At 41.3% G+C, this 15,000-nt stretch overlaps 1 protein-coding gene across 1 annotated transcript in view; it reads left to right on the top strand.

Moving 5' to 3' along the window:
• Nucleotides 1–15,000, top strand: part of LOC117482577 (transcription factor COE1-like) — a gene marked incomplete in the record, with an annotated part of 287,935 nt that overhangs the window by 89,040 nt on the left and 183,895 nt on the right. The window contains 1 exon segment of the mRNA XM_034130712.1: nucleotides 11,338–11,426. Coding sequence (XP_033986603.1) covers nucleotides 11,338–11,426 — 89 coding nt within the window.

The raw sequence follows: 15,000 nt of genomic DNA, 5'->3' as shown, positions 1-15,000 counted from the left end.
GACTTGTTTCGAGAATTCATCCTTCCGCCTCGATTCTGCTCTCATTTGACTGCTTCTTACGAGTCCTACGAGTCTTTTCTTGCTGTTCTCAAATCAAACTTTAAAAGAAAATGATGGTTCAAGATGGTTTGCATTGGTTGTGAATTTGTGACAAAAACTTCATCATTTTGGTAGAATGTCTCCTGCCGTTGTGTTTGAGCTTCTTCAGCGTTTGGTTTCTGCAGCTTTTAGTAAACGCTGCCATGTCTCCTCAAGCTGCTGAATGTTCTCTAAAAGCTGCATGTGTTGTTGCTGGAGATGTTTCTTCATGTGGAACATTTGGGTTTCTATATCTGCATCCTCTCTGAAGGAGTTTCTCCTGACGGAAGAGTTGCGTTTTTGCACCTTTCGGCCTCCGTACGATGAGTTCACCGTACGATGAGTTCACCGTACGATGAGTTCACCGTACCTGTTTGTTTGTTTATTTGTTTATTTATTTGTTTATTCCACACATGGCAGTTATTTTAAAACTAAACATGTACACTTTACAACACATGGTCACTTATACTGTTTTTTTTGATAGCGCATGGTGGAAAGGAGCAGGGGGAAGAACATCTTATTTGACCTGCCCCCTTCTAAAAATAAATAACCATAAAAAAGTAAAATAATTCTTTCACTCACAGTTTCTTACAAATACTGAAACATAAAACCAGAACACAATCAGCAGTCACCATTCTGTCTAATTACACTTTCTTTATACATTTCCTTAAACATTAAAACGTTCTTACAGCCCTTTAAACCATTCGGTAAAGACTTCCACTTCTTTGAGCAGTTTAATGTCAACCTGAAGCTCTTTGTGTGAAGAGAAGCATCTCTGAGATCTGCAGACGGATCTTTGTGTTTCTGACGCAGTAAACACTGTCCGGCAGCGTGTCCTCTTCCTCCTCTTCCTCGTCCTCCTCCTCTCTTTGTCCTCCTTATCTCCGTCCTCTCGATTATTCCTCAGAATATCCAGATGTCATTCAAAGCAGCAGAAAGGTCAGATGGAAGGCTGTTTAGAGCGATAAGTAAATGTCAGCGTGTTAAACACCGCGCCCCAAATATCACAATATTCTGCCGGACAAAGAGGAGACGCTCACAATGGCCTGCGCCTCCTCCTTCGGCTAATCTGAGATCACATTTACAGATGTGTTCAGAGGAGAGTGTGAAGAGAGAGCCTTTTCTCCATTAGAGAGACTCCTCAGGAGCAGGAGGAGAAATAAAAGGCTTTTTTTGTCATTTGTACATATAGTCAATAGTGAAGATATGTCAATTGAAACCTTAGGTCACAGGCTCCTAGACAAAATAGTTAAAATAGTACAAGTAATACAAATACAATTGAAATAGTGCAAGAAGAGTCTATATAAGTAAATGGAATATGATATATTAGATAAATAATTGTTAAGTTGCAAACAGATGAATGTTATGGATGGAAAGTTCAGTCTGAGGCCTGTGGAATAAATACAATTCATATACAAGTTAGTTATTTTATGGTGAGCGTTTTCTAGTGATCAACGATGTAAGGCTTTTATTGTCATACGTGCAGAGCTACAGTTTAGATATATCAATGAGAATCTGAGGTCACAGGCTCCTCCAACGGTGCAACACAATAACACAGATAAAATAGTTCAAATAGTTTAAGGAGAGTTTATCGGTACGTCCACACGGCAGCGTCGCGTGCTTCAACGGAGACGCTTCCCATTCCCATTAACGTCTGTACAAATCTCCTTTCGTCCAAAACTCAAAGACATTCCCCTTAAATCTGTTTATTATACATCTTTTATTTGTATAGCTGTCAAATAAAGACATCAAATGCCCCAAAAAAGTAATTATTACAAAAGAAATCAAAAACATTTAAACGTTTGTAAAAATTGTTTGCCGTTAAACATTTTTTAAAAAGGCTTCCTCATCTCTTGATCAGATGGAGACTCGTGGTGCGTTCAGGGACCGAGACGCTTAACAGCTGAGAGGAGGATGTTTTAAAGAAGAGGAGAGCAGGACGCTTCCTGCAGGAGAAACAGATTTTATTAAAACAAGATGAATCTTTTATTAACGTAGGTATTAAACTCTGGAATATCTGCCGCCGGACGTTTCATGTTTTTATCTCAGTTTCATTTAACAGCTGGTTCCCGAGGACCTGGAGGAGGGGTTTGGAGACAGTTTGAGGTCCTTGAATATTTTCCAGGTGTCTCTCGGGGTGCAGGTGGAGGTGCAGAGGGGATCAGGGTTTTCCCAGAATGCACTGCTCTCTCCTCTCTACAGATTACAGCAGCTGATCCTCGGCTTCAGGCTGAGAGAAAGAGCCGGAGGCGAGGAAAAGGTTTAGAATCACAACGAGAGTCTGAGGAGAGGGAGGAATACATCTGTAGTATATCTGTAGTATATCTGTATCTGTATTATATCTGTAGTATATCTGTATCTGTATTATATATGTAGGTGTATCTGTAGTATATCTGTATCTGTATTATATCTGTAGTATATCTGTATTATACTGTAGGTGTATCTGTAGTATAGATATATCTATATTATATCTGTATTATAGGTATATCTGCATAGCTTGTAATGTGGATCAATGAGGGGGGGGGGGGGATCAATGAGTTCCTGCAGATCGGACTCTGAGTTTAGAGAGAGTGTGTTTTCACAGGGAGTCGATACGAACACACACACCTCCCCCCCCCCCCCCAGCTGCACCAGAACACAACACACCAGGAATTAACAAATTATACCAGAAAATAAATAAAAGCAGGGGGAGGGTCACATGACACGTGATCACATGACACATGGAGCAGCAGAAAGACACTCAGCTGTCTCGGATCACAATTTATTGATACAGTTATTTAAACATTATGCAGAATGAGCACGACTTAGGGACGTTGAGAGATGCTAAATGACCACAAAGAGTGGAAAAGAGACTGAGGTTAAAATGCAAATGAAACACAAGAAAACTGCATAGCAACTACAGGAAGGATTTCATAATGAAAAGATGAGAATTGGCAGGAAATAAATCCTTAAAAAGACTCTTTGTTGGCAAAATGAACACAAAAGGCTGGAACACAGACACTTCAAATAACACAATTATGAAATAAAAACAATGCAAATTGACAGAAAAAACTCAAAGTGATTACAAAACGCCTTAAAATGATCAAAAATATGCTAAATGACCACAAAGAGAATCAAGTGACTGGCTTCATATCATGCAAAAATAAAACTTTAAGGAGCTAAAGGAAATAAAAAATGAAAAGATTTCAACAGAGACAGTGAAATAAATGACTAGAGAAGTTGTAAAATGAACACAAAAAGACACGCAACATCACAATAAGACTAAAAACATGTGTGTGTGTGTGTGTGTGTGTGTGTGTGTGTGTGTGTGTGTGTGTGTGTGTGTGTGTGTGTGTGCAGCTGTGAGTTTCACAATAGGAGCGTTTAATGTGTTTCACCGCTGTTGATACAACACTGTGAATAAAACAAATGTGACTGTTAGAGAGAAATGTTCTTTTATTAACGCCAAGGACTTTCCCTGAGCCGCACACACACACCCACACACACACACACACACACACACACACACACACACACACACACACACACACACACACACACACAGATGGAAGACGTTAGCTGTGTGAACATGAGCCCAGAGTTTAACCTCAGACTGAGAGCAGAGTTTACTGCAGGAGAAGCAAACGAGCACTAATTGACGTGTGATTTAGATTCAGTAATTACTGCCTCAGAAAACACACGGAGCTGAAACTTTACTGTTTTATATATTTCTGTTTATTGGGTTCAAAACATAAAGACTGAGTGTGGCTGTAAAACAGAAAGAGTTCATTCTTCCAGATGTTAGAGGGGTGTGTGTGTGTGTGTGTGTGTGTGTGTGTGTGTGTGTGTGTGTGTGTGTGTGTGTGTGTGTGTGTGTGTGTGTGTGTGTGTGTGTGTGTGTGTGTGTGTGTTCTTTAGTCGTGATTCCAGACGTTGTTGAACATAAATTCAGGTTGTCTTAGACCCTGAATTATGTTTTATTATTAAGTGTTTTTCTAAATGCCCACAGAGGCGTTAGTGGATGTGATGTTCCCTTATAGTCTGCGGGTGAAAGGGAAATAACTAAATATAAAATAACCGGGAGAAAAAGGAGAGGAAACTGAAAAGATAATGTTTTAATGAATCATAATTAAAAAGAGCTCACTCGTCAATTAGCAAAACACACTTAAGAAGAACTCTCCTATAAAAGAAAGTGATTAAAGTCAACACAGACACACACACACACACACACACACACACACACACACACACACACACACACACACACACACAGTAATCGATACTCATAGAAAATGACATGAACTTTAAACTGTGATTGACAGGAGGCTTAGAGAGGTGGCGGGGGGGGGGTGGCAATAAGAATATAAACAAATACAAAATCTGAAAAAAGAGCGTTAAAGGCTTTTATTGTGAAGGGGAGATTGTGTTAAAGGCTTTTATTGTGAAGAGGAGATTGTGTTAAAAGCTTTTATTGTGAAGGGGAGATTGTGTTAAAAGCTTTTATTGTGAAGGGGAGATTGTGTTAAAGGCTTTTATTGTGAAGAGGAGATTGTGTTAAAGGCTTTTATTGTGAAGGGGAGATTGTGTTAAAAGCTTTTATTGTGAAGGGGAGATTGTGTTAAAGGCTTTTATTGTGAAGAGGAGATTGTGTTAAAAGCTTTTATTGTGAAGGGCAGATTGTGTTAAAAGCTTTTATTGTGAAGGGGAGATTGTGACGACGGTGCTTCCTGAAAGCTTTTAGCTTCAAACCAAATAAACGAAGTGATTTTTTGCAGACATCATATTGTGCTTCAACATTACATTTAAAAAGATAAATCAAAGATAAAAGAAGTTTATTTCCACAAAGACTAAAACAAAGGTCCACCTGAGAGACTCGTCCCTGCAGGAAGTGAACCTGTCCAACAGGAAGTGGGTTTCTTCTTCTCTGATCTTTTAATAGACGGCAGCAGCGAGTCGGGGGACGAACGACACGCTGCGTAGCATTCGTCATATTCGTTTAAAGCCTCTCGTTCTCCAGAACATCAGATCTAAACGTCATGTTCTGTTGTTGTTGTTGTTTGTGTCTCTGATCAGGCTTTGAGTCTCTGATCAGGCTTTGAGTCTCTGATCAGGCTTTGTGTCTCTGATCAGGCTTTGTGTCTCTGATGCATTCTCATTGTTTAGATAAACAAAACGTATCTTCTTTGACCTCTCGATGTTTTCCATCGAGGTCAAGAAACGGCCGTAGGATGTGATATTCTTCCAAGGATTCGACTGAGTTTAAAACCTCTCGTTCCCCAGTAATGTAACGCTAAACGTCATGTCTTGTTGTCTTGTTGTTGTTTGTCTCTCTGAGAGATGATTGACAGTCGTCTCTTCCCGAGTCTCTGAAACCTTCTCATCTTCTCTGAGTTAGAGATAAACACAACGTGTATCTTCGGACGTGATATTCTTCCAATGATTCGACCTAAAGCCTCTCGTTCTCCAGAACATCAGATCTAAACGTCATGTTTTGTTGTTGTGTTGTCTTGTTGTTTGTGTCTCTGAGGGATGATTGACAGTTGTCTCTTCCTGAGTCTCTGATGCCTTCTCATCTTCTCTGAGTTATAGATAAACCAAACGTATCTTCTTTGACCTCACGGTGTTTCCCATCGAGGTCAAGAAACGGCCATAAGATGTGATATTCTTCCAAGGATTCGACCAAATTCAAAACCTCTCGTCCCCAGAAATTGAACGCTAAACGTCATGTCTTGTTGTCTTGTTGTTGTTTGGGTCTCTGACTGATGCCCTGGAGTCGCCTCAGAAAGCGTTCGATCAATAATCCTCTGAGATGAGATGCATCCTGGGTGTTTTGCCGCCTGTCAGCAGCGGCCACTTGACAGGCGGCAAAACAAATCATCCGTCCACTTAGAAACCAGCAGGAAGCAGAGACCCTCAAGCGGAGGGCGAGCGCCGCGGGCGACCCGCATCCATCACATCGTATCACTCACATCGCATCCATCACATCGTGAGAGAGAGACCTATCTGAGGTGATCAGTGTAATACAGAGACACAGATATAAGGAAGGTGAGCAGGGACACTAAAGGGCAGATTCCTCTCCGGAGGGTAAACATGTAACGGAGAAGAAAAACATTGAAATGAAAAACAGAGAGCGGAGGATGTATACATGCTGCTCTGAAGATTCAGAATCAGAGCAGCTTTATTCGTCCCACAGAGACACTGGACATTCACATTGTTACAGCAGAAAAGAGCCTAACGACAGCTTCATGTTAACTAAGAAGCATGAACTGTCTTAAAATCACCTTTATTTTAAGACATCTTACCAATCTAATGAAAAAACACCTTCAAGGCTTCAGGATGAAACCAGCTATTTCATTTAAGGTTGAGAGGGTCCTGCAGTGTTTTGAGACTACTTATACATCTTAAAATCGCCTGAACCTGCTTTATTCTGAACTCCATGCGTCCTCCATGCGTCCTCCATGCGTCCTCTTGGGTTTTTAAAGCAGAGAAACAGAGCGATGTGAAACAGGAAGACAGGACAAAGTTAATAAAGTATGAACATCTGATGAATATGAACCATCAGACGGTCTGTTAGGCCTCGGATCAGAGCGGTTTCCTCCTGACGTATTGAAGTCTGTGAGGAATGGAATATTAAATATGACATATAGATAGAAAAGTAAAATGTACAGAGTGATTGTGAGTAAAGGTGAGCAGGTGCAGACTCCTCTCTGGAGAGTACACAGGTAACGGAGGAGAGAAACAGATTCCCGTCCAGATGAGAAACAGCGAGCGGCGCTAAATGAGTGTAAAAGCATTCGAGAGGATGTATACATGCTCCTCTGAAGCATGCAGGCCCAATGCATTGTGGGATGTGAGCGCGGGGGGGTAATGAGCTTGCAGAGATGTTCCAGGAATCCTGTGTTTGGGAACATTTGTGTTTTTATACCTGCATCTTTCTGAAGCTGTTTGCACCTGGCGGCCTCCGTAGCCTCTCAGTCAAAATACATGAAAACATCTTAAAAATATATATGAAAAACTGGAAAAATGCTTAGTGGATACTTGTGGTATTAATACTCTAACTCCACCTCCCTCTCTTCCCTTTTACCGTCTCCTCATCGTTTCATATTGCCTTCTGCTTTCCTTATACCTCACGTTAAAGTGTATTTTACACCCTGGCCTTTTATTCCACTGTAAAAGCCCCTTTAAACCGTTCTGATGTTTAACTAATGAAGCAGGACCTTTCCGTGCTGCTCACACTGCGAAGCTGCAAGTATCTGTGTCTAGTATCTAGTCAGAATATGTGTTTCCAGTTGATATTAGACCTGATATCTTTAGGAGTAACACAGCAGTGACACAGGCTCTTGTTTTTAGACTGCATCATCTTGGTAACTCAAAGACTCTTAAAAACATCTTATTTTGAGTTTACAACACATTTTATTTAAGGTTGTTAAGCTGCTGAGGTGTTTGTAAAAGATGGATCATGTTGTCTGTAGAAATACATCTTTTCGAAAAACACATTTTTATTGGAAAATCAGCGACTAACACTTTGAGCATTTCTGGCTTATTTGGTTGTTCTGCTTCTGGTCAAATATAGTCCAAAATCCCAGCTAACGACACGATCTCCTTTCTAAAGATCCCATCTTTGTTGTCCCAGGATGCACCCAAAACATAAAGATTATATTTCGGTTAAATGCGTCTTAACTGATGCAGAATATTCCCATTAGCTTTCAAGGTGAGAAACATGGCAACGTGGCTCGTCTTCACTTTTAAAATCATCAGTTTTTATGGAAGTATTCTTTACAAATCTGAATGTATCCAGGTATAAATAACACCTTCAAGGCTTCAGGATCAAACCAGATTCCTGCAGTGTTTTGGGACTATTTATACGTCTTAAAATCACCTTTATTTTAAGATATCTTACCAATCTAATGTATAAATAACACCTTCACAATTTCAGGATCAAACCAGCTATTTGAATGTAAGGTAGAGGTGTTCCTGCCGTGTTTTGGGACTATTCATCCATCTTAGAATCACCTGAAACTGCTTTATTCTGAACTACATGCATCCTCTTGGTTTCCAAGCAGAGAAACAGAACGATGTGAAACAGGAAGACAGTACAGCGTTAATAAAGTATACAAATCTGATGAATATCAAACATTAGACGGGCTGTTAGGCTTCAGGATCGAACCAGCTTTTTGAATGTGAGCATGGGATGTTCCTGCCGTGTTTTGGGACGATTCATCCGTCTTAAAATTCATACGTTATTTCTAGAAATCTTGTTCATTTTTCTCGTTACGAGTGAAAACACACCGCAGCGTTTCTGCAGCTTCTTCATAAATGTGTAAATATTCATGGCTGTGACCCGCCGCCTCTGGTGCTGCAAATCTGCCGTCAAGAAATTAGTTTAACATGTAACCCTCCCTCCCTTTCCCTCCCTTTATCTCCCCCTTTCCCTCCCCTCACAGTCACTTAGTCTCTAATAACAGAGCGCCGCCATCAGCAGGACGCCAACCAACCGTTTGATCACTTTCACAGGGAGGGCCATAAATACTTGATTAAATATATAAAGAAAACCCCCTCCTCTCCCTCCCTCTCTCTCCTCTCTCACCTCTGAATTATCTCCCCCTCTCCTCCCTCTGATTTATAAGAACACATCAGACAGCAGGAGAAAAAAGAGGAGAATCAATACGAATTACGATGGAGAAAGTGCCACTGATGCCTGGGACTGCAGCATATGTTTACACTAAATCAGGCAATCTGTCTTCATATGGGCGGTGTAATGGAGGGGGGGGGGGGGGGGGTCAGGGTGCCGCTCTCCAATTACCGTCTGTTTGCAGGCAGGGAGCGTATTGATTGGCTGGCAGGAGGACGGGGGAGTGGAGGCAGCCAATGAGGCGCTGGGGTCAAAGTGTGGAGGGATGTGAGAGGTTCATTTTCATTAAAAAGCCTCTGTGTTTTACTCTGTGTCCATCTTGGTGTGCAGAGGGTTGTCGGTTCGATTCCCAGCAGGATGCACAGGAAGATATTCTGTGGTGATCTTTATTAATGCCTGGATCAATGACGTTTACACAGAATACTTCCACAATCAGTGAAGAGGAGGTATTTCACCTTCGTTGCATCCAATGGAGATATGTTATGATGTCCTCCATCATGTCCAAAGAGTGCAGATTGTTTTTTCATCCACACATTTCTTGGTTCAAATCCCAGGGAACTGCGTCTTAATTGATTCCCATGTGATGCAGAATATTTCCATTTGCTTTCATGGTGAGAAACATGGCAACGTGGCTCGTCTTCACTTTTAAAATCATCACTTTTTATGGAAGTATTCTTTAAAAACCTTCATTTATCCAGGTATAAAAACACCTTCAAGGCTTCAGGAGGAAAGCAGCTTCTTGCAGTGTTTTGGGAATATTTATACGTCTTAAAATCCCTCCTTTATTCTGAACTACATGCGTCCTCTTGGGTTTTTAAGCAGAGGATGTGAAACAGGAAGACAGTACACAGTAAATAGAGAATACAAATCTGATGAATATCAAACATCAGACGGTCTGTTAGGCCTCGGATCAGAGCGCTTCCTCCTGACGACGAAGAGTTAAATAACTCTAATAAATAACATCTTTAAACCAGCTAAGGTTGAGATGCTCCTGCAGTGTTTTGGGACTCTTTATACGTCTTAAAATCACCTGAATCTGCACTACATGCGTCCTCTTGGGTTTCTAAGCAGTGGATGTGAAACAGGAAGACAGTACACAGTAAATAAAGTATAACAATCTGATGAATATCAAACATCAGACGGTCTGTTTCCTCCTGACGGCGAAGAGTTAAACGTCTCTCGGAGTGTAAATGGCTTTTTTATTCAATTGCAGCATTTCCCATAGTGCCTTTCACTTGTTTTGTGAGTAGTGTGAGCGTCTGGAGGCTGGTTCCTGCTGATGTGCTGCTCTGCATCCTCTCAAAGAGCCTCTCTGGGACCCACAATGAGATCTGAGAGATTCACTTTCTGTTCCTGTCGGCCAGAAACAAACATGGCAGCCAAACCTCGGAGGGCGCCACGTCAAAATAAAAAAGCCCTTCACCTCCATCTCGTATCCTGAAAGCCTTTCGTCTCCGCCGCCACTCGACAAATTTGATTTAGCAGCTCGTGCTCGCCCGTTCCCGGGGAAAAGAAAACAAATATTGTTATAATGGTAATAACATCTATTTGGGCGACAAACGGCGGCGAGGCTCTTTGAAAGAGACCCCTCTTCGTCGCCCGTATATATAAAGCGACCTTATTCTTATTCATGAAAGCCACGGTTATGCATATTAGCGCAAACTAGCTATTCTACTCAGCGGCATTTGGACTGTCAATCATCCTTACAGAGTACAAGAGCCTCGCTGACAAAAGCCCGGGCCGAGCAACGCTGACAAATTGTCCCCAAAGTCAAATTTGACAGCCTTTTATGATTAATGGGCTTGATTATTGGAGAAGTGTCTCCCCGAACTCATTTCCGGGTGTTTCTCCCAGCGATGGGAGAGCAGCAGGAGGAGGTGAAGGGAAGGAGAGGAAAGAAAGGAGAAAGGCTGGATTGAATTAGCGGTGAAAAGGATGGAGAGTGAGGTCTCACGGTTAATAAAGAGAGAAGATAAGAGAGTGGAGCTGAAGATCAGCGAGAGGTCGAGGATAACTTCAGACGTCCTGGTTTGCTTCTCTTAATTTCTGTTACAAATATTGTCCTTAAAAACCTCCTTTTTCTTAAAAAACTGCAGTAAGAATATTGCTTTTTTTCTACCTTGCTGCAGATGTATTAATTAGCTCGTTAACAATCATCAGGTGTGTTAACGAGCTGTTTTCATATGATCCAATCAACGGTGTCAACCTGAGATAAAACACAGGAAAAGACAAATAAAAAGACAAATCTATTCCTATAAAACATGCCCTATTCTTCTTATGTGGTGTTCCCTGTCCTTTATATGTTTTAGTGCATGTCAATGGTCTACAGAGGCTGAAATCAGATGTATTAATCAGCTCGTTAACAATCATCAGGTGTGTTAACGAGCTGTTTCTTTAAAACCATGTATATGATCCAATCAATGGCGTCAACCTGAGATGAACCCCAGAAGAAGCCAAAGACACATCGTAAAACATCTTAAAGAGGCCCTATTCTTCTTCTGTGGTGTCCCCTCTCCTGTATATGTTTGAGTGCATGTCAATGGTCTGCAGAAGCTAAACTATCTCTCTCTCTCTCTCTCTCTCTCTCTCTCTCTCTCTCTCTCTCTCTCTCTCTCTCTCTCTCTCTCTCTCTCTCTCTCTCTCTCCAGCCCTGAACGAGCCCACCATTGACTACGGCTTCCAGAGGTTACAGAAGGTCATCCCCCGTCACCCTGGAGACCCCGAGAGGTTACCTAAGGTCAGTCCAAGGTCACTCTGCAGGGTGAAGGTCACCTGCTGCAGGTACGACCCACAATGCACCTGTCCGTCAGCGCTGTGGGAGTCTTAATCAGGTTCACTTTAAAGGCTGATTTACAAACCTGGAGACTTGTGTGTGTGTGTGTGTGTGTGTGTGTGTGTGTGTGTGTTGTTTTTTTATCACAGGACACTGTATTTATTTGGCTTTGTTCGGATGGTACAGAGCATCAGGTTCTGAGGTGCATTATGGGTAGAGTGATTGTTTATCAGGAGGAAAAACACAGCTGACTTGACTTGTGTGAAAAGGGTTAGCCTAGCTTAGCACAAAGACTGGAAGCAGAGGGAAACTGTTAGCCTAGCTCAGCACAAAGACTGGAAGCAGAGGGAAACTGTTAGCCTAGCTTAGCACAAAGACTGGAAGCAGAGGGAAACTGTTAGCCTAGCTTAGCATAAAGACTGGAACTATAGGCAAAGTTGATTGTTGTAATGAAGTGAAGACACAACGTGCTTTGTGGCTACAGAAGTAAAAACATAGATGCAGCCCTTTAAAATGAATCTTAACCTGTTAAGCCCGAGAGACCCCGGTACCGGTTAACTTAAATACTTTGAGTTAAAGAAACTTACAATTTTACATTATTGATTCAAGAAAGGTTCATTATCTGTCAAATCAACTTTAACTTCTACCTTATCTTAAATTCTAAGCAACGATAACTTTAACCTGTTAAGCCCGAGAGACCCCGGTACCGGGGCCCTCCCGCAACATCTTGCAGGAAACAGTGTCTGAGGGCATGTTCATTTAATAAACTATGAATGTTTTATATCCATGTAACGGGAAGAAACTCATCTAACTGATCATTTTTATTCTTTTTTTCAAAAGAAAACCCACAATGCTAACACTGAGCCTCTGAATTAGCAACGAGCGAAAAATGCGAACAGATGACTGCACCGAAAATCACTCACAAAACCTTATTATTTATCTTTTCTGCACATCCATGACATCGTTTCACATCGTGAGGTGACACAGAATCAATGGGTGCATAAATTATCACTCCATGATACGAACTTGCGACTTTATAAACAAAAACAGAAATCAAAACATGTGGCGCTAGGTAGCTAAAAACGCTAACATGGCTTACCTTTGTCGTAGTCTGGTCCAAAGTGGTCTTCAATGGCATTAAAATGATAAAAACGCTGCTGAAGTTAATCCATAGGTTAATCCAATGTGTCTGTGTCCCTTTGAAATGATTTCTGATAATCCATCAGCAATCAAACGGCTTTTCCGTTTCCAGATGTCAGAGCCAGAGTATAGGTTCACTCTGATGCAAAACTGCATGCGCGAAGACCCCACCTTTTTTTTTTACAATGTGTGTGTGTGGGGGAATCCCCCTTCGATTCTATTGGCTCTAACGGTCAGAAAGAGGTGTCAACCATCAAAATCGACAAAGAGGGGGACTATTTCATAGTCTTTCATTGTTATTATCATTATTATTTTAATTTTTTTCTTGATTTAATTTTTAATTTTTATTAATCTGTGTGAATCTTTGCTGTCCTGTTTTTTCACGCTTACCCTGTTGCTGCTTTGTACAACTGAATTTCCCCACGGGGATTAATAAAGGTCCATCTTATCTTATTTTAGATATGGAAAATCCACCCAAATCACCCCAGAAGTGTTTTGTTTTGGCTAAACCTCTCTAAAAAGGTCAAATGTCACTTGTTTTGCATCAATCTTGATACAGGGTACTTATTATATGTTGTACTTTGGATTACTAAAGCTTTTATTCTACCTTACCATCATCCAAGGGTAGTTTTCACTATAAGTAAAAAAGAATTTTTGGACGGACACTATAATTTACAGTTTTTTACTATGTTCAATCTGAATTTTCTTTAAAATAAAAAACATCTATATTGATTCTGACGTTTCTACATCCAGCTCACAGGTTTATCATTACTTTGAGAAAAAAGATTATTAATTCAACCCTTTTAGAAGGGAAGATATGGTCATTTGTTCTGGGAATGTCATTTTCGAGCCTGAGACCTGAAAAACAGGCTCGGGGCTAAACAGGTTAAAGGTGGGGTAGGTAATTTTGGAGAAACCGGCTCGAGATCGCTAGAATTTGAAAATACACAGCTGGGAAAAATCTGCCACTTCCTTACAGAGCCCCTCCTCCAACAGACACGAATGCGCACATGACCAATGAGGGCACGAGATAAGTTTGTGCACAGATGGAAGGCTGACAGGCAGGTAGGCCATCCAGTTATTTTAGCCGGGCCGGCTAAAATGATTTGTCGTGCTTTTTACAGTACTACAGCTTCCACAGATGACATTTTTTTATGGATTTTTTGCCAAAGCTCTTAAGATATTCATTGCTATCGGGATGTTAAGAGCATTCCATGTAATATAACAAAAAGTGTATCTCGAGCCGGTTTCTCAAACTTACCTACCCCACCTTTAACGTCTTTAAATTCTCCATTTAAACTCAGAAGCTATAGTGTGACTGCAGGCTGGTGTCCGGCTCACTTAGAGTCTCTGCAGGTGGCTTTTTCTTTACATCTGCGGTTAAAATGAAGTGAAAGGCGCCGCCTGGAAGAAAGATCCTGTTTATTATAAATGCATTACTGGGAAACAGTGAAGAAGAGTGTGTGTGATCTGCTGTTAGAGGTGAGGAAAACACACAGGGAGCTGCTGGGAGCTGCGTGTAGGAAAACATCAGGAGTGAAATGTGCCTGTTTTCAATATACACACACACACACACACACACACACACACACACACACACACACACACACACACACACACACACACACACACACACACACACACACACACCCTGTTAGTATGAAGACATTCTGCTGGGTTCCTGGCGGCGGCAGATGGACTCTGACACTCGAAAACAGCTGCCAAATTGAAACCATTTATCAAAATCTGACACGGGAGATCCAGGCGCAGAAAGGCAGTTTGTGGTTAACGTGACGCTAACAGAGAGTCTGGCCTCGGCCCATAGGTATTCATTTATTCAAAGAAAACTCAATAAGAGGCCGGCTGCCGGAGAGCCGAGGGTTAAACCTGCTGTCACTTCCTGTTAGATAACCTGCTGTCACTTCCTGTTAGATTTCACCTCCGAAACACAGGGGGGGAGGCTGTTAGCTTAGCTTTAGCTTCACTGCACTCACACAGCAGCAAATACAGGGAGGCGTTCAGGTGACATGAGGATAAATAAATCATATCAAGTGAACATGTAGTAAGATGAATACAAAAATAAAGTATAGTTAATAAACCTGGGAATAAATACACATTTTAAATTAAATAAAGTGAAGAAACGTGAGGAAAATTGTAAGAATGAAATACAGTGAAGTAAATAAATATGAAAATGAAGCTTAGCTTTAGTATCACTTTATGAGATAAAATGAGATATAACAATTCAAATGGAGGCGGGTTCATGCGAGTGATTGGTTAGCTTAGCACAGAGACCGGGAGCAGAGGGAAACTGTTAGCATAGCATAGAGACCGGGAGCAGAGGGAAACTGTTAGCTTAGCACAGAGACCGGGAGCAGAGGGAAACTGTTAGCATAGCTTA

This window comes from Trematomus bernacchii, unplaced genomic scaffold (assembly GCF_902827165.1).
Source record: "Trematomus bernacchii unplaced genomic scaffold, fTreBer1.1, whole genome shotgun sequence".
In the NCBI taxonomy this organism is placed as follows: domain Eukaryota; kingdom Metazoa; phylum Chordata; class Actinopteri; order Perciformes; family Nototheniidae; genus Trematomus; species Trematomus bernacchii.
Note: the sequence above shows the minus strand (reverse complement) of the source record. Positions and strands in the feature narration are given on the sequence as shown.